This window comes from Pantherophis guttatus, chromosome 4, assembly GCF_059756535.1.
Source record: "Pantherophis guttatus breed Tessera chromosome 4, ASM5975653v1, whole genome shotgun sequence".
Taxonomy (NCBI): domain Eukaryota; kingdom Metazoa; phylum Chordata; class Lepidosauria; order Squamata; family Colubridae; genus Pantherophis; species Pantherophis guttatus.
The window spans coordinates 74080794-74106711 of record NC_142066.1 but is presented as its reverse complement, the minus strand read 5'-3'; the positions used below and the strand labels follow the sequence as shown (position 1 = coordinate 74106711).

General features: G+C 36.4%; 3 protein-coding genes across 4 annotated transcripts; 1 reads left to right on the top strand and 2 right to left on the bottom strand.

The window, feature by feature from the left end:
• Nucleotides 1-461: 461 nt before the first annotated feature.
• On the bottom strand, nt 462-4761 carry C4H7orf25 (chromosome 4 C7orf25 homolog). 2 transcript variants are annotated; one of them, XM_034416528.3, is made up of 2 exons: nt 4466-4761; nt 462-2573 (listed from the first exon to the last, which is right to left on the bottom strand). In XM_034416528.3, exon 2 carries the CDS (start codon nt 2558-2560, stop codon nt 1316-1318), a length of 1245 nt encoding a protein of 414 aa, XP_034272419.1. In that variant the 5' UTR covers nt 2561-2573; nt 4466-4761; the 3' UTR covers nt 462-1315. The 2 variants fall into 2 exon arrangements, with proteins under 2 accessions (XP_034272419.1, XP_034272420.1); XM_034416529.3 differs by lacking the exon at nt 4466-4761 and adding an exon at nt 2677-3526.
• A 2344-nt stretch (nt 4762-7105) lies between these two features.
• On the bottom strand, nt 7106-19098 carry PSMA2 (proteasome 20S subunit alpha 2). Its single transcript, XM_034416532.2, has 8 exons — nt 18959-19098; nt 17668-17744; nt 16562-16694; nt 14320-14442; nt 12591-12672; nt 9366-9439; nt 8157-8214; nt 7106-8070 (listed from the first exon to the last, which is right to left on the bottom strand). The coding sequence occupies exons 1-8, from the start codon at nt 18997-18999 to the stop codon at nt 7954-7956; spliced, it is 705 nt and encodes a 234-aa protein (XP_034272423.1). The 5' UTR covers nt 19000-19098; the 3' UTR covers nt 7106-7953.
• A 219-nt stretch (nt 19099-19317) lies between these two features.
• On the top strand, nt 19318-25383 carry LOC117665000 (large ribosomal subunit protein bL32m-like). The gene is made up of 3 exons (XM_034416533.2): nt 19318-19508; nt 23778-23959; nt 24754-25383. Exons 1-3 carry the CDS (start codon nt 19412-19414, stop codon nt 25006-25008), a joined length of 534 nt encoding a protein of 177 aa, XP_034272424.1. The 5' UTR covers nt 19318-19411; the 3' UTR covers nt 25009-25383.
• The last annotated feature ends 535 nt before the right edge of the window (nt 25384-25918 follow it).

Sequence of the window (25918 nt, the reverse complement as noted above, 5' to 3'; positions counted from 1 at the left end):
GAAAGAAAGAAAGAAAGAAAGAAAGAAAGAAAGAAAGAAAGAAAGATTATAATGAGAGGGTCTGAGGGAAATCCTGCCTTAGCACTTGGCCACCAGCAGCCCTGTTGCCTTTTGCCATCCCCATGTCCCCTCCTGCTGACCTCTCCTGGTGGTCTCCCATCCTATTGCTGAGGATGCTTTGGTTACAAAGCTGGGTCTCCTCACAAAGAGAAGGAGTGGGCCTCCAGCTGACCCACACACTTTGCCCACACATACACCTTATGAGCAGCCTGGCCAAGGAGAGTGAGCACAGCAGCAGTGGAAGCTGGCAATGCCCCCCCCCCAACCCTGATACAGCCCTCAAAGAAATTGAGTTTGACAACCCTTTACAATACCAAGATTATTATATTGTGCATGTATATGTCAGCCTAAAGACAACAGTGTGGAATTGCTCTAAGAAAGCATTCTGGCACCACACAGGAAAAGTTGTATAACATTTATACAAAGTTATACATGAGTAGCTGAAGCACAACAAAGTATGTCTGCCCTAAGTTTCTTTCAGTTCAATTCAGTCAAATGAATAAACTGTGGCCACATAACATCAATATTTATATGCATTACACTATTTTATTTCAAAAATTTCTTAGCTAGAAACAATTTAAATAAATTACCGTACTTTTCGGAGTATAAGACACACTTTTCTCCCCCCCTAAGAGGGTGGAAATGTTGGTACGTCTTATTCACTGAATACAGCAATTTTTGCCTTCCTGAAACCCCACCCCACATGTCCCGTTTTTGCCAAAAACAGGCCCATTTTTTGCAAAAACTGGGCCTGCAGAGGTTTGGGAGGCTTGCCGAGTGCTCCTGGGGGCTGGGGAGGGCAAAAATTTGATGCGTGGGGGGTTTGGGAGACCAAAAACAAGCCCATTTTTCATGAAAATGGGCCCATTTTTTGCAAAAATGGGGGTGTTTTTGCCCTCACCAGCCCCCAGGAACACTCTGCAGGCCTCCCAAACACTCTGCAGGCCCTGTTTTTGCAAAAAATGGGCCCGTTTTGGCAAAAAACAGGCCTCCCAAACACCATTTGGTGTCATGTTTTTGCTCTCCCTAGCCCCCAGGAGCACACCCTCTGATCATCCTGTTTTTGTGAAAAATGGGCCCATTTTTCACAAAAAGGGTTTGGGAGGCCTGCAGAGGGTTTGGGAGGCCTGCAGTGTGCTCCTGGGGGCCGGGGAGGGCAAAAACTTTTTTTTTCTTCTTTACCTCTTCAAAATCTTGGTGTGTCTTATATTCCGGTGCGTCTTACAGTCCGAAAAATACAGTATTCAGAACCAGCTTAGTGCTTTAATAAAGGTGTGGCAGAAGCTTCTTTGCTTTCTGTCAATGCCCTTGGTTGATGAATAAACACACTAAACTTTACTCCCTGATTTGCTGCTGCCCGAACAAAGCCACTGTTTGCTGTCATAGTGATGGCTTTTAAAGTATCTCCTGTCCCAAAGATGATCAGAGAACGGCTATTGATTTTAGAGCTAGGTACTAATCTCGAGGCACATTCAGAGAGTTGGTCTGGGACCACATGGATTCTATCCATAAGTAATGAGGCTCTATTTTTTTCTCCAGGACCTCCTATAGTTTCTAAAATAATCTGAAAATCTTTGATTGCAGATTCACAAGCAAACAATTCTTTGCCCTTCATGAATTCGTCCAGTTGTGGGAGAACATTCTCACTTCGCTCTTGTAAGGCCTGTTCGGTTAAGACTTTCTCTTTGAATATAAAGTAACAGCCTCCATAGCTTAGGGCTGAGACATATGTAATCAGAGTAGTAATATCTAAATTAACCCTATTGCATGTATTTACTTTCAACATTGTAGGAAATGCAACACTGGCTATTAAGATATCCCGATCTACTTTAGTCACTTGAAAGCATTCATCCCCGTTGTCAGATTCACTAGAACTTAAACAGTGATCTTCTTTAAGACAGTTCATTGATGGGTTCACAGCAACAATATCCCCCCGCACAGATATACCCATCTCTTTTAGTCTTTCTGCTATTGGGCTGGACAAACCATTGTAGAAAGCAAAAATAATGTGTGGGCTGCAATATTGTACTGGTTGTTGACAACTTGCTTGTAGGAAATTCTCTGCTTGTTCAATAATACTCTTGTCACCATACTGGCCCCTGCCCAACCAAATGTTATGCAGAGCTTCAACTTTCCGACCAACTGCTTTCACCCAAGTATGCCCATTATTTGCAACTACATCTACCATCAAATTCTGTTTTTCACCAAATGAGTCCTTATAAGTAAAAACATGGAGAACACCAGCAATACCCTCCAAGTTCTCTGCTGATTCAATGATAGCTTGCAGATGAGTGAGATTTGTACTCTGCAGATGAGAGTCTTTGATGCATACTCTACCGGCTTCTACTTTCTGCAAGAATTTTAGTTCTGCCTTTAATTTACTGCAAAGTTTTGCTCCCCCTTCTATGCCATCTTTTTGGGATCTGCAAAGAACTTCTGCTCTTTTAATTAGTTCCTTAGCCAGGATAATTCTCTCACGCAGCAATGAATGTGCAGACATCTTGGTAACATTCCTAAGAATAAAAAAATGTAGAGTTATTAAACATAAAGAATCTCTCCAGTCATGCTACTAATGCCTATGTGAATCCATACCTATAACGAAGCATTTTTACTTACTAGTCTAACAGGTAGAAGCAGTCCAGATACTAAGCTTGTCTAGTACTTGGAGAAAAGATCAAGGAATCCCAGGGCTTCTACAATACATATCAAAGATTAGCTTCCATATGATTTACAGTAGTTTTCATCCTTGTTTATAATCTTTGTTTAAAACTTTAAATCTATATTGGTGCCAAAATATAGATGGCATCCTTACAACACTGAACAGTACCTCCAAATCATGCTGTAAGGCTGCAAGTGAACGGCAGTATGAGCATCTGCTCAAGGAAAGCTTTGTTCTATAGATCTCTACATACCAAGACTTCCAAGAGAGTTCAAACTCTAATAGTGTGTTTGTTCGGGAACATTAGTGAATCTTTAACAGTTCTGCTCTATATATTACATTTTCTATGCTGCAATTGTTTTGCACCAGGATGATCACTTTTTATAACACCTAGCATAACTGATAGAAGAAAGGATTTCCTCATGTCTTTCTATATAATAATTTCTTTATTTTGAGTAATACACTGTATTGGCCAAATCCCATGATTGTTAAATACTTTAAATACATACCACAGTGCCACCTCCTGGACTGATAATAGAACCACAGTGTAGACACACTGATTTAAATATTCATCTAGGAAAATGCAGCTAGCATTCCAGGAAGCACAAACAACCATTCCATTCTGTGTTCAGGATAGTTTATATAAACTAAATTATAGTTTATGAATATAAAAGACCTGTCCCCTATATTTTGAGTGATTTCAAGTAAATTGGATAAAATTTAGTTTTTTTGTCATGGCAGCACCAGTCAACAACTCTGTGATAATTACACTCCAAGGAGGGAGGCAGAGAAAGATGCAATCTGTAATCTGATGTACCATATCCCACAGAAGGATCAAGAGAGATCTATGCCTCAGAACCATAGTTTTTTTAAAAAAATATGGTAACAACAAAAAACAGATCTGACTTTGTTCTGTGGTCATTCAATATAGACAGATGGGCATAATCTGTGATCTGACAGGAAGTTTAGATGGATCTTATATATAAACTGTTAGGACCCATATGCTGATTTTGCCCAGATCCTTTGGCAAGGTTAAAGTCTCAAATGCCAGGAAGCCTGATGTAGTGGAAATTGGAGACATAAAACAGCAACATATGTGGGTCCTTAGTGCTCTGAGTTTTGTTGTTCTCTTGCAGACATTTCGTTACCCATACTAGGTAACATTATTAGCACTGATAATGTTACCTAGTTTGGGTAATGAAATATCTGCAAGAAAACAAGCAAGCTCCGAGAGTACCAAGGATCCCTTATGTCAACCCTGAGCTACAATTATATTCCCCTTTATTGGAACTTTTTAATGTTATGCCAGTTAAGTGTTTTCTAAAGAGCCTAGACTGTTTCTTCCTAACACTCAGTGTCGACTCACCCCACCAAAGACCCCCCCAGAATTTTAAAACCTCTTTGGATTACATTTTAAAGATGATTGGGGGAGTTGGGCCAGGCCACCGGTTATGTAATGCAATAGCAGGCGCCTTTCTCAGCTTCGGGGAGTTCAAAGCGCTACTTCAAAACATCAATTCCTGCTTTCCTGATGCTGTAAATTGTTCAAAAATTTGACACGTTATTGCAAGATGCTTGGTTGTTTCTCATTTATGCTCTGACCAAGACTTCCCTGATCGGAATCCTGGCTTTCTAATATCAGCAGAAAAGAAACATCTCACAGATGACTTCTCGCTCCCAATTACAGTAAGACTTCCACCGTTTGGGTTTCAAAGCCCTCATTCGCATCGCGTGACAAATACTCACGAGTATAAGGCGGAATAGGACCTTTATGACAGGAGCCCCTGACTAGTTTCGTCGGCTTCCTATCTCACGAAGAAAAACAACAGCGAGTCATTCCGACGGACGCTTTCCAGCCAGCCTCACTTCCGGTTTAGATAAGAAGCCGCCATGTGCGGGGAGACAGTCTGAAAGAACTTTAAGATGGGAACTTCCCTTTTCTGAGTTTAGAATAATTCAATCGGTCGAGACAATCAGTCTCTCAATAATGCACTTGTAGTAAGTACTATAAATACAGTACATGAGTGAATATGTGATCCCATCGACTGTTTTTCTCGAGAGATATGCTACCCAATCCAATGAAATAGATTTATTGTTTAACAGTGAGTACAGATACTCCCAATAGAGATTGGATTTTATTGGCCATTTTTAGATTTTTATTGGCCATTCTATTTTATTGGCCACTGTTATTTTCATTCTTTTAACCACCCCTTTTCTTGACTCCCATTTTTCATTAACAGCATCCTCCATCTAGTGATACCCAGTCTCTTGAAGTAATCATTAATAGTTGTGAATTGTTCATATTTTTCTCCATCCTGCTTTTTTAGTGAGGATCTCACAGATTCATCTACAACTCTCTGCAGTTTTATAATATTCATATGTACTCCAGTTCAACCAGATGTTTGCGGAAATTAGTGGTATGAGTAGTTTAAATTCTCTTTTAACAATTTTTACCAGATCTAAAGCATGAATTTTATCACAGTATAAAGGTCCAATAAGCAGCTTATTACTTACTTGCATGTTAGATACATAAACTCTCATATATACATAATGGTGTATTATACCCAGTTTGGTTTAGTGGCTAAGGTTAGAAATCAGGAGACAGTGAATTTTAGTCCTGCATAAGGCATGAAAACCAGATGTGAGACTGTTGATCAGTCATTTTCTCCCAGTCCACCTCAAAGGGTTGTTGTTGAAAAAACAGGAGCACGGAATATTAAATATGCTTGTCACCTTATTTACAGTATAAAAATAATAAAATTTTATTAATTATAAAAATATATAAAGTGGGAATGGTAGAAAGAGTTTATCATTTTCTAGAATAAATTGTAACAAATTTCCGTGGGATTACATCCCATCAAAAATTAAAAATATTTATATTTGGGTTATTGGTAGCATACTAAATTCAGAGGAAAAAGTGATATTTCAGAGCATAATACAGCATCTGTTATCATATTCATAGATGTTCACAAGGACTTTCCTCCTGTCAGGTCAACCTTGATATTCATTCTTAACCTTCCATATAAAACACACTAGTTTTTCTAGAAGCTAAACTACATGCAGCCCCACAAGCTTTTCTAAAGGCTCCTTCTGCTTCTTAGTGCTAAAGCAATATATAAAGAAACCAGACTATGATTTACATATACACTGCAGAGAGATTATGTCAGTCTCTAGTTCGGGGTGTAAAACTCAATTTCATTTGAGGGCCACATCAGGGCTATGGTTGACCTCAGGGGGTCGGGTGGGCGTGGCCATCTTGATGCCACTCACTGGGCGTGGCTGGCTGGCTGGGCGTCACCAGCTTGACGCCACTCCCCAAACTGCTGGCATGTTTCTTCTTTGCAGTCGTTAGACCAGGCCAAAGCCACGCTGGCCCAATGTTTCTTCTTCGCGTTGTGTAGACTAGACCAAAGCAACACGGGTAGACCAGGCCGAAGCAATGCAGGATGGTCCCTTACATTTTCCAGGATGGCCCCACAAGCCAGATTCAGCCCATGGGTCTTATCTGATACCCCTGTTCTAGTTAGACATGAAAAATATCAGAAATCCAGACTTTTAGTAGAGCTGTGGTTGAACATAATTTTTAAACCTATTTATCTGTAAATGTGGTTTTAAAAATTTACTTTTAAATCTAAAAGCAGTCTGCCTATTAATTAGGGATGCACGCAAAGTGAATATATTCAAATCCATATAAACAATAGTGTTCCTAAAGTATTAACAATCCATTTTGGGTCAACTAGTGTGAGAAAACTCAAACCTGGATGTTTGGATTATTCTGGGATTCATACAAAATGCAATCCAGACAGGACAAGTTAAGGTACAGCTTTTCAGTTCAACTGCTCTTTTCTAGCTCTCAAAGCAGCAGAGTCCGTCAGTCTCCCCATCTTCCCAATCCTCTCATGCAATACATCCTGGAGCCCACCAACTTTCCCAGTATTTTTCTTTGTCTTCAGATATGGCCATCAAGGTGTTAGCATACTATATCCCCTCAACTTGCCACTTCCACAAATCTGCAGAGCACTCCCTGCCTATCCCAGCTGCCAGCATTCTTTGTTTTTCACTATTCCTCCTTCAAAAATAATTTGTCTGGAATAATACAGAATTATCTTGTTTTTGTAAATGGACCAAATACCTGACGTCTACAAACGTCTACAAGGACCACCCAAACCCAGCTACTTTGTATACAGAATGATTCATATATAGAACTCTCTATATATATTAAAATATATAAAATGTATCTTTGTGGATTACAGTGAAAGCCCAACTGTTATACATATGCTGCAAAAAGCAGCACAGTTAGGAGATTTTATTCATGTCTCTTCTGCAAAGTAATTTAATAGTGCTATATCTAGGCAGATGGGAAGAATTGTTAAGTAGTTCATCATCTAACGTCTTGTAGATTTTTATTTAGGGATGGATTAGACAGGGAAAATGAACATACAGTATATTTAGAGCCTAGTCTGACGTTTTCAAGATTTTTTTAAATTAAATGTGCAATGAAGCACAATATGTGCAACATTAAGATACACATGCAGTTCTGAGAGCATCTGTGTATTATAAATACAAATAAAACAAAGTATTTATTTTTTTAAAAGGGGTGAATCAACTAGTTTGTTTTTTTTTAAAAGGATGTTCCAGATCATGGCCAATATCTACTTTTTTCCATCCCCACTGGGATCCCCATACTCCACTACTGCCATGTTCAAAATGCTCGCCCTTGATTTCCAAATTAAAATAAAAAGGAATACTTAGTCTTCTGATTTGCATGCAGAAGGTTGCAAATATAGTCTCTGGCCACTTCAAGGTAAAAAATCCACTGAAACATGGAAGAAATACCACCAAAGTAAACCTGGGATACCCAATGTACTCACAGATTGTTGTCTAGATGCTTAGCAGGTTTCTTATCCCACTCCCCTTTTAATGTTCACATTAAAAAAAAAATCTTTCCACCTAAAAATTTTAATGGAAAATCTCAGTTTTTTCCCCTCCCATATTAGTATAATGAAGTATTTTGTAAATTTAATCAGAAGTTATATCAATTTTTTATTTTTTTTAGCTTGTGTAAATATTCTTGTATGTTGTTTAATATTTTAATTAGTTTCATATTTCAGTGGCATGTGAATCCATATTTTCATTAAAAAAATCTACAGGTTTAACAAAGTAGAAATTAAAATCAAAAGCCACTAATATAAATGAAGTTAAAAAGTGAAAGCAGTTGCATGTTCTCATCAAGATTAGGCGATTGCAGCCAGATAATCCTTAACCTCAGTTGGAGTGAGTCTTCTAAATCCTGCCTCATTACAGATGCCAACTTCTATGTTATCTTCAGTCATCTGTCCTTCAAAACTTTCCTAATAATGAAAAGATACACAATTTTGTTAAATATTAAAACATCAACTTTGAAAATTTTATCAAATTTAAAATGAGTATTTTTCACCTTTAATGTCAAGATAGCAGTATGAATAGCATCTTCAAGCTCTAGGTCTTCATTGTATCTGCAAAAGAACAGACATTTTCTAAGAAATTTAAAATATCCCCCCATTGTTATAACTACAAAATTAAAATTGTACAAGTGCAAAATTACCCCATAAATTCAGGAATTATTTTTTCTAGATTACTTCATGGTCAAGAAACCATTGTTGTGCCAATAAACAAATCTGAAATTTTCAAACTATACCAGGGACTGCCATGAAAAAATAACTGTAACTGAATTGGAAAGAGCCTCCTAATCCATAAAATGTCACAAAATGACTTTTCACTAGAATATTACAAAATATTCATTTACTAGAAAACAATCTGATAAAGTTTCTACATTTCCTATGACCCCTCACTATACTGTGTCTCTGATTCTGGACCAACTTCTAAAGTGCAGGCCTGCTATCACTTGTTACTTTTGAAAACACCATGTGCAGTCTAAAAACATACTTGTAAAGTAGGAGAGTGCTAGACCCGTACTTTGTTACAGCATGGTAGAAAACTTGTTGCATACTTCTCCTAACTTCCATTTATAGACCCTTCCTTTTTGTGTGTGTATGAATTACTGGATTGAAGAGGCAGAATGGATACATTAAGCCTTACAGTTTTTTCCCTAGGGTTGGGCAAGGATCAAAATTGTACTGAGATATCATTTTGCTGCTGAACATTGCCTACTCTAGTGATGTCTTACTGTCACCAGCAATGACCACACTGGTGTCTAGAAAGCAAACATAAAGCTTTACTCAAGATTATTTTAAAATATTACATAGCTACATTATGCATTGTAAATCACTTCAAGATATTTCAGTAGAGGAAGTATTGTAAATATATTAACAGAATACAAGAAAAATGTGACCTCTGGTTTTCCTTTTAGCATGATAGCTTCCTCTCTTAAATAAAAGTACTTAATAATTTTTGTTGGTTTTTTTAAGAGTGAAAGGGATACTTATTTTTATCTTATAGAATAACCAAGATGATGTTGGTGGACCAAATTCACTATCTAGATGAATTTTGATAAAGTCAGTTTTATATGAGTTATATAGTACAGCACTACTAATATTTAACTATAATGCATCCAAGAATTCAGAAAAGAACAATCTAGAAATGGAAAATTCAAATAATACAAGTCTGTAATAATTTACTAAATTACAGAATTTCTATTCTGTATTACCTTTTCTCTAGAAATGTCTTTCCATTTACATAGTTTTTCCCCATTGCAGTTGCTTTCCATGCAAAGTATGCCCCCTGGAAGATGAAAAGTACAGCAAATTAGAAATATGCATATTATAGCTATCTTCTTAATAATAAAGTATAAAAATAATGTACAATATACATTACTTACTACTTATAGTGAGAATAGAAAAAAAATAATAACCTTATATTACTAGAAATTCCTTGGAAACTTCCTAACTGTATAAATTCATACACAGAAGTTATAAAAGTGGATTGCAAGGAGATGAAAGGCATGATACTCCCAAGCAAATACAGTTAGTTCTCTTCCTACAACAATTCATTTAGGGACTATTCAAAGTTACAATGCACTAAAAAAAGTGACAAGACATTTTTTCATACAAATGATTGTTGTGGCATTCTCATGTTCAAAATGTAGATACTTGGCAATTGATTCATATTTATGATGGTTGCAGTGTTCTGAGGTCATGTGATTACCTTTTGCAGCAAAATCAATGGGGAAGCCAAATTTCACTTAACCACCATGTTACTAACTTAACAACTGCAATAATTCATTTAACAACTATGGCAAGAAGAATTGTAAAATGGGGCAAAACTCACTTAACAATTTAGCAACAGAAATTTTGGGCTCGGCTGTGGTTATAAGTCAAGGACTACCTGTAGTTATTTTTTAAGCTTTTGAGAAATAGTATTCTCTGGAGATCTGCAAACATTCTACTCACAAAGCAGTCATTCTGAATCCAGATTATATATTTGGTTCTGATATAGAGACATGTACACCAAGAAGAAGTATTGGCGTAATGGAGAGAGAGGAACAGAAAAAGCGACAATAGCAGAAAAAGACAAATACAGAAAAGAAGGCACGAAAATCAGAAAAGGTAAATAAAAGAGGTAAGTAGGTCATTGGATATGCCAAACTTGAAGTTAATTTAGATCCTATCAATGACAAAATCCTGCATATTAAGTGTACTTGTTCTTTTTTTTTTTTTTGGTCTGAAGGAAACTTTATTTTTAACTACTTTGGACTAAACCAATCTTGTTGGATAAATTTTCAGAGTATATAAAATGAATGGCAAAAATAGATATGTTATTCTTTTTATATTGCATTTCATAAAGCATTCAGTAATATAGCTGCGGATTTCTGTTCATCTAAAGGTCAGCTATGGTCTCAGGGAAAGCTGTCATAAGTGTACTTGTTCTATCATCTAGAAAGACCCCTTCAGATTTTGTTACAGCAGAATTTCCAAAATACAACAAATTTGCTTTATGTCTGAAATAAAAAACACCTGTTTTATGCATTATAATATACATTACTTACTACTTATAGTGAGAATAGTTGCAAAATGAATGATATAATAATGGGCTAAAGTAATAAACATTCTGACAGTCTAGAAAAGGGATTTTATCACAGGATTATTCTGACTATTGGTGGAAACCTGCCACTGCCTGCTTCCCCACCACCACATGGGAGGGGGTGTTTGGGGTTGAAATCCTTGGGCAGGCAGTTATTTTATGCAGAACATGCAAATTGCAAATGGCATTCTCATAACATGCGTCACTTAGCAAACATCATATGAACAGGTTCTCAAGCACCCAGATTGTACCATGTTTCCCCGAAAATAAGACCTTGTCTTATATTTTTTTGAATCCTGAAATAACCGTTTGGCCTTATTGCCATGCGCTCAAAAGCCCAATTGGGTTTATTATCAGAGGATGTCTTATTTTGGGGAAAACAGGGTAATTATGTAATTGTTGGAGTGTGCAGTGTTTTGCAATGATCAGAAGTGTTTACAGGCTGTAAAACACTCACCCCAGGCCATTATTTTTGAATCATCCTTTATTACCTTTAAAGCCCTGCATAGTATGGGTCCAGGTTACTTAAGGAACCATCTCAACCCACTGGGACTGACTCTTCCCACCTGTGCTGGCAAAGGAGGCATGCTGTGGGCCCCTTCAGTCAAGGAAACCTGGCTGGCAGGGTCCAGAAGGACATTCTCTGCCATGGCACCGGCTCTTTGAAATATCGTATCCTGTGGAAAACATTTGCTCCCACCCTCCTGTCCTTCTACAGGAGCCTGAAGACATGGCTCTTCCAGATGGCTTGGGGCTCCAACAGGGAGGGATCACACTGGAGGTGGTTGATGAATTAAAAGGCAATCCACCCTCCCATCAGAACAGCCTTCTTCCTTCCCTCCCCATTTTCTTTCTATAATTCTATTTTTCACTGTAATTTCCATTTTTATTGTTTTAGAAATATTTCTTTTATTATTTTTATGCTTCTTATACTGCAAGCCACCCAGAGTCTCTTTAAAATGAGGTGGATGACAAATAAATGTAATAAATAATAAAGTATATTAAATTTTAAAAAGTCAAGGACTATCTGTACTAAGATTCTGAAAATACAGGCATAGGAAGTACCATACATAATCACATATAAGCCTATCTGTGGATAAGCTGATCGTCAAAATTTTTGTATGTTTTATTTTTCATAATTAGTTTATCCATTGATTTATTTTTCATTATGACTAAAGGTCATCTTATCTGCAGATGGGTTTATCCAAGAATACATGCTGGATATATGGGCACTTTAAAAACGTATTACTGTATATAACAACAGATAAACCTGTAAGTGGATAACCCAAACCCAATTTTGAGGGAGAATTCTGACACTTAAAATTCTCGATTTATTTTTGGGTATATATGACAGCATCCTTATGTCATTATACATATAAATACAGATTACCAAAAACAGGAGAGCTGAAACAGCACAATCAAATATATTTTATAACAGATTATCATTTAAATCACCCAAGGGGCAACGAAGTTACAAATAATCTTGACAAGATAAAAAGAAGTCTGGCTATTTTATAATCTAGGAACTCAGAACCAAAGATAAAAGTGAGCTTTTTGGGACAAAATTTGGAAGTCATTATAGCAAAAAGTTATTCTGCTGGTGAATGTTGAAATAGACAAATAGTACTGTAAGGTATTGAACATGCTACCTTATTATCCAGATCATATGATTTTAAAGCTCACCACCCAAGCTGTTCAATAGCCGTGAACATTCTATCCTGGAAATTTTAACCATTATACATATATCTTCCTTAAAATTTACTGCAGAAAAACAGTTCTTAAGTTCTTCAAGCAAACAGCTATGCCAAGTTTTTATACAAAGCTATGAAGAAGTTTAATTTTAAATACTTACAGATGGATCAGACTGGAATAAATATGGTCGGCCCTCATTCCATCCACATATCAATAGGGACACTCCAAATGGACGTACACCTCTATCAAGGAAGACATCAGAAATACTGAAGGGCAGCATTTAATAAGCTGTTGAGGCATTTATTTTTATTTATTTTTTTACAGTCATATCAGTTTATAATTTAAAGCAATATGCAATTACATTATGTAGTTAATAATTTTAAACTTGCCACTCCTGATTCTGCTCCTATACTTTTAGCAGTAGCTTTTCAGGCAGAAATTAAGGAAGTGAAACTTTTATTAGCATGAAGACTGATTTAAAACAATGCATATGCAAATGAAGATATTATTAAAGGAGTGACAGAAGAAGTCATCAGTACTTCTTAAATATTGCAGTACTCCTAAAATATTGCTGAAGAGTATTAATATTACTTTTTAAAAATTTCTTACATTAAGAAAACTTATTTATTAAGGCATTAGTCATGCTAGTTCCTTGAGATATAGAATTAATTTTTGTTATTCATTCTTCATTTAAGAGCATAATGAAGCATGGGTTAGGCAGCAAGCAATTGTGGCACTCTTGTTCAGACTATACATTCAAGAATGTCCTATATGAAGGCTCTTCAAAAGGAAGAAGAAAAAGCAGAATAAAAGAATCTATCTTCTTATCTATGCTACAAAGATAAGAAGACATTTCAGCCTATATACCAGTAAATTATAACTACTGTCCAATTCACCAAAATCTCACACAAAAGCAGGACAAACAAAAATAGAATTTTTTTTTTCAGAAAAATAATTTAAGCTTATGTACTATATTAGGAAACTTTGTATTTTAATACAGCAGTATCCAACCTTCCAGTTCTGCGAACCAGTAGTGGCAGGGGGAAGGGGAGAGTTTCATGTGCAAACCATTTCACAAATGGAGCTTCCTGCGCTCGCCCATCATTAGTGGGCCAGATGGGTTAAGGACCTCTTAATACATTTAACAGATATTTATATGCACTAAATTATAAAGATAGTCCTTGACTTACAATCAGTTACAACCTACGTAAAAAAGGATTTATAAGCCAGATTCCGCCCCCCTCCCCCCACTTTGCAATCACATTACTGAACTTCGGGTAATACTGCTGCAATTATGGCCGTTTGCAGTCATCTTTTATGATAGTTTTGCCAAAATCCAGCACACACTGGTTTGTCAGGAAACATATTCTAAGAAAAAGTGAGTTTGCTTAACAATCTTAGTGTTCACACTTATGAGCAAAGCAAGTCATAAAATCAGGCTGATCACACGACCGAGTTTTACCACCATTATAATTTATAACCAGTCATAACTCAAGGACTACCTGTAGATACAGCTGAGCAGTTACAATGTAATGTGCCTGGTCATTCCCTATTGATTGCCACCAACTAAAATGCTCTAAATGGAAAATGTATATCCAATTTGTTTTAAACTTATTATGTGGTCTGAAGATAGCTGCCAATATTAATAATCAGGCAGCCTTTTTGTTTATTTATGAGGGAACTCTTTTATTAATAGTACTGTATGTTTCCCTACATGCTAGAAAATAACAAGTAGAAGTTTGCATATTCCTACATATAGCAAGGTTATGCTTATTAAGTAATCTCTACAAAATTATTCCCTGGTATATCAGAAAAAATGTGTAGTCACCACCTTCGTAACTTGAAGAATAAAGAAATAAGTGCATTTTATTTAAAAGCAAGTAACATACCCAGACTGAGTGTATTCTTGCATCACAGAAGCGATTCTCTGCACTAGCTGGGCTGTTGGAATAGGCTCATGATAGACCAAGTAGTACTGCTGAGCCAATTTACGAGCTCTATGAACAAGTACTCTAACAAAACAAAGTAAAACATACACACACACACAAGCAAAAAAGTTTATTATTAAACTACAGTGGAAATCTTTTTCATGGTTTTGGTATGCACTTAATGTTGGTGGAGAAACCAACGTTAAAAATAATGTGTAAAATAAACAGGCCCGCAATATCACATGGAAATAACTCTGGCAGAAAGTAAAACAGACTCTGTTTAGCTTCCCTTTTGTACTTACCTTCTTCATCAGTATAACCAACTGAATAATAGAACATAGAATGATAGCGTGGAAAATATCTAAGAGATCTTTTAGTCCAACCTCCAGCTCAAGGCAGATCTTATACTATTCCAGTCAAATAGTTTGTTTTTGAAAGCCTCTAGTGAGGGAGCACCAACTTTGGAAGACAAGCAATTTATTCATTAATTGTTCTCACTGTTGAATATTTCTTACTTCTAGACTGGATTTCTCTTTAACAAGTTTCCACCCATTACTTCTTGTCATCCCGTTCCTTTGGAGAATAAGTCAATCCCCTCTTTTCTGTCATAACCCTAGTATTGGAAGACAGTTATCATTTCTCACCTAATCCTTCCCTTTGATAGGCTAGACACATCTAGCTCCAGACCTTTTATCATTGTTGTTCTTCTCTGTACACTTTCTAGGGCTGCAGCATCTTTTGTACCATGGTGACCAAAACTACATGCAGTATTCTAAATGTGGTCTCACCAATGCAGTATAAAGCAGTATTATCTCGTCTAGTGATCATGATATTATCCCTCTGTTGATGCAGCCCAGAACTGCATTGGCTTTTTGGCAGCTGCAACACACTGTTGGTTCATAATTAAGTAATCCACTAGGACAAATAGATCTCTCTCATACTCCCTACTGTTTAGCCAGTATTCTGTATCTTTACATTGTTTTTTTCCTGTCCAAGTGCAGGACCCTTTTGTCACCAATGAACTGCATCTTGTTGGATAATAGGGGCCAGTGCTCACCTCTGTCAAGATCCCTCTGAATCTTGAATCTATCTTCCAAACTGTTAGCAATTCCCCCCAGCTTGGTATCATCTCCAAATTAGATGAATTTCCCTTGTATCCTCTATCTAGAACATTTATAAAGGTGTTGATGAGTACTGGGCCCAAGAAACTTGAGGTACTCCCAACACATGCTTCCCTCCATGTATATGTAGTTCCATTGAGCACTACCCACTGAGTGTGGTTGGTCAGTCAATTGCAAATCCATCTGGTGGTGATACTATTTATCAAGAAATTAGCTGTGGTCTACTTTGTGAAATACTTTACTGAAGTCCAAGTATACTATATCCCCACATGTTGCTGATCCACTAATTTAGTCACTTTATCAAAGGAGGATAAAAAGTTTATTTGGCATGATTTGTTAACAAACCCAAATAATGCTGGCTTCTAATAATCACCTTGTTTATTTATAAGTACTTACAAATCCTCTATCTGAGTGCAATTATTTTTATACTATTCTAAGAAGTGATAGGCCACAAATCTCCAAAAATGATTTTTAAAAAGACATCGACTATCCTGTTTCCCCCCAAAAAGACATTCCCTGATAATAAGCCCAATTGGGCTTTTCAGCGCATGGCAATAAGGCCAAGCGCTTATTTCAGGATTCAAAAAATATAAGACAGGGTCTTATTTCCGGGGAAACACGGTAATTCATGAGCTTTAAGGATTGGGCTACCAGGTCAGTCTTACAATGCTGATACATATATGTACACACATATATATGACATGTACTTTTCAGAAAAAGGTTTAGCTGTTATTAATAAAGGGTATAAATTTTCATATTAAGGATATATCTGGGATTACAGTCTTGGCGGTTAACAGCTTATTCATTGTTACAGAGCACAAAGAAATCAAGAATAGAATCATGCCACGAAGCCAGGTTGCTAACACACACACACACATACACATATATATATATATATATCTTTGGAAGATAAAGCTAAAAATGTAGCTTTTAGCAAGTATGCCTTCTAAACAATATAGTATATAACACTTGTTGAATTGTAGATAATTTTTAACCAAGTTGATTTCACCTATCTCAAAGTCTGCTCAAAGATCAATGGTAATATTTCAAAGAATATTTTTTAATATTTTTTTCTTATTTACCTGTAATCAGGGCCCATGCCACTATATACCAAGCCTATGTGTTTAGTAATAGGTTCCACTTTGTGTACACTCCGTTCATCATACAGTATAGATTTCTGCTTTTTCTCTGTGGCTAATACCACACCATTTGCAGCTACATAAAAAAAGAATGCACTAAATTATTATTAGAAAATCTTCCTGCTGCTTCCCTTGCAACCTTTCAAATATTCAGTACATAGATCAATAAACTGATCAATTTTTATGTATCATACTCAACATTTTATCAGATATTTTCTATAACCATTCAACTGCCATTTCAATAGATTATATCAAAAGAAAAAAAATTGCAGTCATTATAAATTCTATTTCATCCTTTTTCTTTTCTCAGTCAAACTAGTGTATGATCCCTTTAATAAGGCTCAATGTAAAATGACTTATCAGATTTTCATGCGGGTTGTAGTTGCTTCTTCTCTGTATTTACTTCTCTTTCTTTAATTATATCATCTTTTAATTTTTGGTTCATCCAGTGCCTAAACACTACATTTCCCTTGTTTTGAATTATACATCTGTTTATTTATTTTATAAATAAAATATTTAATAAAAAGAAATTTAATTTATCTTATATAAGATTAAGTAACTTTCCAACTGAAATGTGAAATATCAATATTTAAATAAATATTTAAATAAATATTTAAATAAAGAAAGAATATCCTAAATTAAACAAAGTAATAACTGTTTTTTAATTTCCTTAGAAATGTTTATTTAAATAGAAAACAAATGTTCAGCTAAATAATCAGCCTTTCTGATTTGTTTTAAATACTGGAAATACCTTTTATATCTATGCAATACAGATATAATGCCCTTCTAAAATATAGGAGCTACTCTCTCATAAAAGAGTAATGTACTTTATGTTAGAAACTTGAATAGTATGCATGAATCATAAAAATTTTAATTGTACTTGTTTGGGACAAACATTTATTCTAGCAATCAGTTTTCACAGGGCCAAACAAAAGCTCTTTGCTTTTATCATTTATCATTTTTTTCTTACTTCGTATCTCAACTAAGGGCATGGGAATATTTATGCTTAAAAAGTTGGTAAACATTAATTAAACAAACATCTTTAATACCTTTAATTCCAACTGATGGAGCTCCTGCTGCAACAGCTGCCAAAGCATATTCAATTTGAACAAGCTTTCCAGAAGGACTAAAAATATAGATATAATTCATTCATGAGACATTTGTGGAGAAAACATTTTCTAACAAGAAATTTTGTTTTAAACAAAAGCATACTGAGCACATTGCATAGTACCATAAGTACCAGAAGTTAAAACTTACCTTCCTCAAAATACTTGTCTAGAGCTAAAATTTTCTCAAAGAAATTAATGAATTCAGTATAATTTACTCTGGAACAAATTCACACACAGTAATATTCAGGAAAAGTCACAGACTTTTCTAATTCCCAAGTGGAAGCTATAAATAAAATATGTCATTTCATTATATATATTTTTTAGTTTCTGGAGAAAGGATTTTGAATAAACACATATCGGGTATAGTTGCCAAGATCAAATCCTCAGAAAAATAATCTGGATTAAATGTAATCTCCACTGAATCCCTTACAAAATCTAACAATTATTTTTCCATAAAATCTTCACACATGTGAAAAGTTAATACAGCCTTATATATCATATATACCAGTCCCAAAATCAAAAAGTAGTAGAAAAGGTCAATTTAAATTAGGCAAAAACTGAGATCAAAGAATGGAACAAAAAGTAATTATAATTAATGCTAATGGCTGGCCCTGAATGAAACCATACTTAATCTTTACTTTTGAGCTTACTTAGAGAATGCATCCAAAATCTGGGACAGATGATCTCTGTGGAATTGAAATTTGGCAATTTTCATAAAACAATTTATGATATAAAAATTATCGTAAAGCATTTTATGTCATAATACAAAATATAATAAAACATTTCTTGTGATCAGCTGCTGATGTCTGATTGTGATATACAGTTCAACTTGGACAACCTTCAAACCAAATACATCTCTGAGTATTGATATATTACCAAGGATCAATAATCAATCTGCCAAAGTCAAATGCGGCCTTGTATTAGAGAAAAAAGATGATCTTATCCCTAAAGACTGATCAAGTCCGTTCAAAAGCCCCATAACTAAACTCAAATTCCCCCTTTTTCGTTTGTAACGTAGTTCATTATTGTACCTGCCTGCCACTTCTTTCTAAAACAATGCGCAAGGAACAGCAGCAACAGTGACTCCACAAAATCACTTTCGGTTCTATTATTCCGGAAAGAGCAAGCAATCAACCAGATAGATTTTATCACTCCTGATATAACCCATGCAGGGTGCGCTGGCCGTTCGAACGGTTCGCCTCAAAGTTTCCCCTTCAAAAAAAGAATCTACCTGAAAGTGGTGAGAGAAAAACTGTAGCCGCGTTCCGCCATTTTAAATCGCGCCACCGATCCTCACAGCCGGCTCTGGCTAACTGCGGCTGCGTGCGCTGGGAGCTTTACGCGTGCGCAGAGAAAGAAACCTTTCTGGCACGTGATTTCCGCAGTTTTATGACAAATGAAGTTCGCCTGATAATTTCCGAAAGCAGCGCGTGGCCCTGAACTTCTAGGAGTGCCGTTAATTATGGTGAATCTGCGAGAAGGGCCACAGGGGCAGCTTCTGGGGCAGTTTCAAAGTCAAAACTCGCACAACGAGAACGGTAGTTCACCAAAGACATGAGACAGTGACACGACCGATGCGGGTAGTTTGACTGGGTTTCCCAGGATTCCTTGCGGTGGCTACCCACACGGATTTCGTAGAAAACCTGTGGGCGGAGCCGCGAGAGGTGCCGGGAAAGTAAGGAGCATGGCTGCCGTGCTGGTGTTCTCATCCCCTCTCTCCAAACTCCGTCGTTTTCTCCGAACCTGTTGGGGGCAACTTGGCGGCCACGCAGGGCCATGGGGTAAGCTTTCTAATGTGCTGTGGGTCACGATAGCCCTCAAGAGCTCAGTGGAAAATTTCCACGGTCATTTCCAAGCTACTCGTTGGAGGTGCTTGCGTCGCTCAATCGAAGGAGGGAATTAAAGGCTTTTTAGAAAACTAGTTTCTTATGAACTCTACGCGGATTTGCTAGTCGAGCCAGCTTCGGCTTTGGTGCTTGGTCTCCTTTCGTCTGTTTGCTTCCTTGCCTGTTGCTTTTTCTGTTCTTTTCCAAGGCGAAAGCATGGTAGGGACAAAGTGCAGGGAGATTATTTCTTTTGCTTTTTGTTTGTTTTTAATCTGGCTTTATATTTTTTAAAGAGAAACGGATTGTTAGTTAAATGGAGGATGGCATTAAAGCTGAAAGTAGAGCACTCTTACTATAGATTCCAAAATTGTTTACATCCCTTATGTGTTCTTCATAGTCTTCACACGTGGAAACAAAATATTAGAAAAACAATAAAATGTTATGACAATCAGTTTGCTGTAGAAAAGGCTGCACACTGGAAGGCACCTTAGGCAGGAAGCCAGCTGAGTGACTTGGGCAAGTCCTCTCAGTCCTAAGAAGCAGGCAAAGACAAACAGCTTCTGAAATTTTGACAAGAAAACCGCAAGGAATAGTCCAGCAGTCACTAGGAGTCAAAAACTGACTTGAAGGCACATACAAAAAGATGAGGAACAAGAGATGATTTCTCGTTTTAAAAAACAATTGAATGATATGAGATACACACACAGAGAGACACTTTAGATACTGACCCTGTGCATTCCATTGTATACATATTTATTCAGAAGTAAGTTCATTTGTTTTCAGGGCTACCTAATTCCTTTTAAGCATTTAAAATTACTGTCATGGTCAATAAACCTTATGTTAATATAGTGATTTTTAATTGTTCAATACAGGGTGGATTTGATTTAAATCAAACTGATTTAAATCACGATTTAAATCACTAGTCAGTAAGGCTTGATTTAAATCATAATTTTCTACATAAAGACTAATTCTTGCTGGTATAACTTTAATATGCAAGTAGATGAAGATTTTTAGAATAACAACTTTTCATATTAGTTTTTTTATCCCCAGTTTAATAGGTTAATAATTCATATTTGGACAACTCTTCTGTTGTTCTTAGGAAGGAGAAAAATAATCATTACCTTAATAATAACAATTTAAATAGATTTATTCAACTGAAACAATAACATTACAACATATGTTATTTGCTTAAACAAACATCCATGTTTGTTAACTAATTTGACTAAACAAAATATATATATTTTAAGAAACTTAGACTGTCAGCCCAGCCTACACATGAAAAACTTAAATACTGTCCTCTGTAGCTCACTTGTCTTCTTCATCTTCTTCTTTGTTCATAATCTAGAAAAGAAAAACAAGCTTTCCTGCTTTATCGGGTCCCAAACGATTTCTCAATTTAGAATGAATGAGTCCAAAGGAAGAGAATATTCTTTCAACGCCTGCAGAAGAAGCTACTGCTGTTAAAAGTTAAATCATTACTTGAACAGTCTCTAAATCCAAGTGCTTAAGTGACTTCCACCAGTTCACTGGTGTGACTTTCTTTAAAATATCTTCAGCAAACATATATTTCTTGAATGGCTCCCCCTTAGCTTTGAAGTTTATTATAGTTGGCATTACAGATGGATGATTGCTGGATACCCATGCCATAGGTAACTCCTCTTCCTCAGCACTTAAGTTTTGATACTGGATATTGACAATATTTGCCAAAAAATGAGCTGGAGACAGTAATTGTCCCATTCGTTTTTTTAATGCTTGTAATTTAATTCTATCCATGTGTAGTTCTGTTTTTAAGTGTTCACTCAGTTCCTTCCAAATTTCAACAGCATCAGCAATAAAACAGCTATTTTTCTGTATTTTGTTTAAAGCTTCAGAGATGAGTTTCAGGATGCTCAGCGTATGTTCAACATTTCTCTTAAACCCAATGTTGAGGATTTTGGCCGTGACAGTGCCATCTATTTTATCTCGATTTTCTTCACAAACTGTCATCAGAATAGGCCAGTTCTTGATATACTGCTCAAAACAGTCCACCACAGAGTTCCATCTAACATCTTGTGGGAGCGTTAGCTTGGTTCCACCCATCCTTTTCAGAGCTGCTCCAGCAAAATGATTGTTACGGAAGTATTTAGCAATTTCAACAACATTAGTCTTTATTTCTAGAACACTTAAGTCTTTGGCTAAGAGGTGCAGCAAATGAGCACTGCAACCATGTTATTAGCTTTGTATTCCCTTCCTGCTCTTCTAAATTTCTTCTCATCTTGGATACATTTGCAGCATTGTCTGTGACCAAACTGCGTACTAGACATTTGAATTTTTGTTCACATGTTATTATAGCTTTTACTGCCACTTCTTGTAAGTATTCTGCTGTGTGCATTACCTGACGTATCAATTGTTTGTGCAAGGAAGACTTTCCCTTCTTCTGTTGTTATACAAGCACATATAATAGGATTATTGTGGACATTACTCCATCCATCAATACTTAGGTTAACAATTCTACCCTCCAGAGCTGTTGCACATTGCTCCATTTCTCTGTCATACACTTTATCCAGCAGTTTCCCTGCAACATCTGTTCTGCTGGGTGGACTGTATCCTGGTCTCAGTGACTGAACCATATTAATGAAATGTAAGTTCTCAGTCAGACAGAAAGAAGAGTTTGTTGCATAAACAAACTGGGCAATTTTTTCATCAATTAACTCTTTTTCTAATCTGCTAGTTTATCTATGGTGGTTCCAGGAGGGAAGGGTTTTTTCTTTCTTTTAGGTGATAGTGATATGTGGCTGTGGGTGTCTGATGATGATGATGCTAATGAAGCACTATCCTGGATGGATAACTCTGAAACTGTAGAACAGGAGGATGGTGATCTTGAAGGTGGATAGTTTCCAGAATACATGAATTCCCCTAAACAAAAAAGTCAATGCTGTTATTTTATTGTTTATACAATTTCTGCTTATTGTACACAGCACTGCCCCAAAAGGAATATTTGCTTTTCTTCATAACTGTACCAAATGACAGTAACATACAGTAATAATAAGAAATATAATTTTGCTCAAACATGACAGTTCAAGGCAGTCTTTAGAAATATGATTCAATAAAAATGTTTACCAACCTGAAGATCCTGCCTGTTCAAATGTGTTTCTTTGGTCATCTTCATCACAGCACTTCTCATGATGTTGCCTCATTCGGGCCACCAGGCCTTGCATTTCTTTGTTGCAGTGTTTGCAGGTTGCGCGCATGCCTGCCTTACCGATAGGTAAAGGAACTTCATTAAAATATTGCCAAACTGAGTCTCTTTTACGGCCTGCTGCCATTATAGGTTTTTTCCTCCAAGGAAAGAATGTGATAAACCTCAGGGCATACACACAAAAAGATCCAAAGACTTGTCTGTCTGTGGCTGTGCAGTATTGTGCTCAGAAAGTTTCACTTTCATTTTGTACTGCTTGTCTGCTTGCCCCTTCCTCCTCACACTTAGTTTCACTTTCTTCTTGTGCAGATCTATTCCACTCCAAACACTCAGAAAAATATTGTTTCTATTCACTGAACTTCTTGAAACTTAGCACTGAAGGGGTTGATTCTGTATTCATAGGTTTGTAGAACAATAGGATTAAGGTCTTTTTCTCAACTCTGTTCATGTTATAACATTTTTGCTGTGAAGAAGAAGCATGTGATCTCTGCTGAGTCAAATTCAGTTTTGAGAACTGCAAAAGTAAACCAAGCATCTGTGATAATATCTTGTAGGCAGAGAAACTGCCCAATAATCTTACAAAAACCTCTGGAAGAGCATGACATTGTGAATGGATTAATGGAATTTATTTACCAAAAAAATTAAACATATACAGCCTTATTCTACATAATTAAAAAACTAATCTTTATTTCATGATGGAATAACCTTTGGATGGTAATATATTTTCCTCAAAAAGTATTTTATTTAAAAAAATCCGATTTAAATCAAAAAAATCTGATTTTTTTTATTTTATTTAAAAAATCATTGATTTTTATCCACCCTGGTTCAATAAATATGTTGAAGTTGTCTGCAGATGGGCTCCAGCACCAATCCACCTTGGATGTTGAAGAGTGCTGCTAGCTTCAGATGTCGTTGGTTTAAAATCTAAATGCTAGTCAGTTCAGAATGAATCCCATTAAAAAAGGCGTTACCATTCCATATTGAAATTAAACTATTTTAAGTAGACTAAGATATGACACTATTTGAATTGATATCTTTTCTTTAAGCTCCGGCTTTAGCAATACAAGCTCCAGATTCTTTACTCAGTCCTGTTGAAGAGAAAACCGAGTATTTTGAAAACCCCAGGTTTTTAGACAGCATACTTTGGATGCCAGCTCCAAAGTCAAGGCGGACAATTGAAGTTAATCGCACCAGACGAAGGAATTCTGGCCATCTTATAAAAATAAAGGTAATTCGTTAAATTTCCCTGTGCACCATATTGGATTTTGTTTCCCTTGCATTGCTTTTATATGTTTCGTTATTCACTATCAATAGGAGTAAGTTGGCAAGCTAGTTCACAAATATAAATGAACATTTGTTTCATAGTCGGTGTGCTGTGAATATAAATCTATGCAGTCTGTGAGCTGCATGAAATTCCTGCCAACTGCAAAATTGTGCTTTTGTTTTTATTTTGTTTGCCTTAATTTCTAACACCATGAAAAATAAATTGCTCCATCTAACCACCATGGCAACTATTTTCTGCCTTGTTTCAGGGTTTTTTTTTTAAGGTAGAAATGGGAAATTCCTGGCAAATGAATCATTTTACATCCCATCCTTGAATTTCTGCCCTTGGAAAGTTTAAAAGTTGAGATAGAGCAAATTGCCTTTCAGGGGCATCATGCTGCTCTTCACATACAGTCCCAAAAGTGAAAAAACAAGCTAAAATACATTTACTCCTGCTTCCTGACCAGACAGCCTCCTGCAGCCCTGTAGCACATCAAGGGTCTGGGATCCAGATTCAACCCTTCAAATATTGCCTGTCCCTAATGAATATTAAAATATTAACTTGGATATATACTTTGATTTCTACATAGCATTGGGCAATACTATTTTTGCTATGTTGGTTTTATTATTTTGATACGTTGTTGAATCCCATTTTGTACTCCACTTTATTGCTCCGTTAATGAAAAAAGTTCAGAATTTTTATAAATAATTAAATATTCTCTCACCACTGCATTTTAAGACACTTTTTTTTTCTTTTAGGGAAACATAGATATTTGTCCTGAATGCGGCAACCTGAAAGAGAAGCATGTTCTTTGTGGCTATTGTTATGAAAAAGTTAAACAGGAAACGTATGCCATAAAAAATCAAATTAGATTATTGGAAAATGGACCACATAAGGCTCCCACTGTAGAAAGTGTTGTGCTTTATACAGGAGAAAAACCCAGAAATGAAGATGAAGGCAAGCGAATTATCGAAAGAAACAGGAAACGTCCATCTTGGTTCACACTGGACTAAACAGACATCACAATGGAATGATTGATTCCCTTATAAAAATCTTACTTTGGATAATATACATCCAGAAGACTGTACTGTACTTTATACTGTAGTTGCTTAAGTGTACTATTTGCAGAACTCTGTGTGTGTGTGTGCATTGTACTTTTTAAAAAGTTTGGGTTCTGTTTTGTCTTAACATTTGTCCAGAATTTAATTCTACATTTGGAATTTATATGGATAGGGGAATTGGCTGTTAACTAGTGATAACATAACCTTATAATAACCTAAATAACTTATCATTTGCAGAAGTGGAGTGTAGCTGCATACAAAGATATGTTGTATGTTATTTCAACATGAATTTAAACTCTGATTGCAATTAAAGCATATTCAATTTCATGAGTCCTCTATTGCAGTGGTCACCAACTCATGGTCCATGGACCACTGGTGGTCCACAAGAAAATTTTGCTGGTCCGCAGAATAATTATTTGCATTTTTTATATTGCACTAAATCAGGTGTCCTCAAATTATGGCCCCTGGGCCGGTTACGTGCAGTGAACACTTGTGTTGCTGCAGAGAGTCTACCTCTTTGGGGTCTTTTTGTGCGGGTTGAAGGAGGGCTTTGGGCGAAGGCTGGAGAGAAGCACCGCTCGTGGCAAAGAGCCAGAGGGCTTTGTTCCAGCGGGACTGCATCATGGCCTGGAACTGGCTGACCATCTCAGCCCGCTGAGCCTCCAGGTGCCAGTACCTGGCCTTGCACTCCCGCAAGTCTTTCCTCTGCTTGAAAAGCCTATGTGTGTAGTCCTTAGGTGCTTCTGCTAAGCCTCCTCAGTCAGATCCAATTTGAACCGAGCCAGCTGTTTTGCCAACTCTCGTGGTGGCTTCTTAGCTCCAATAACTGCTTCCTGTTGGGGCCCTAAGGAGCACGGGCGGG

Bases quoted from the DNA above. Each gene is read 5' to 3' on its own strand.
- C4H7orf25 (XM_034416528.3), bottom strand. From the start codon at position 2,560: ATGTCTGCACATTCATTGCTGCGTGAGAGAATTATCCTGGCTAAGGAA.
- PSMA2 (XM_034416532.2), bottom strand. From the start codon at position 18,999: ATGGCGGAACGCGGCTACAGTTTTTCTCTCACCACTTTCAG. The intron at 9,440-12,590 runs GTAAGTATTTAA...TTCATCTTCCAG, and splicing joins TATTCCAGTCTGATCCATCT to GGGGCATACTTTGCATGGAA. The intron at 8,071-8,156 runs GTGAAAAATACT...TTTCATTATTAG, and splicing joins CTGCTATCTTGACATTAAAG to GAAAGTTTTGAAGGACAGAT.
- LOC117665000 (XM_034416533.2), top strand. From the start codon at position 19,412: ATGGCTGCCGTGCTGGTGTTCTCATCCCCTCTCTCCAAACTCCGTCGT. The intron at 19,509-23,777 runs GTAAGCTTTCTA...CTTTTCTTTAAG, and splicing joins CGGCCACGCAGGGCCATGGG to CTCCGGCTTTAGCAATACAA. The intron at 23,960-24,753 runs GTAATTCGTTAA...TTTTTCTTTTAG, and splicing joins GCCATCTTATAAAAATAAAG to GGAAACATAGATATTTGTCC.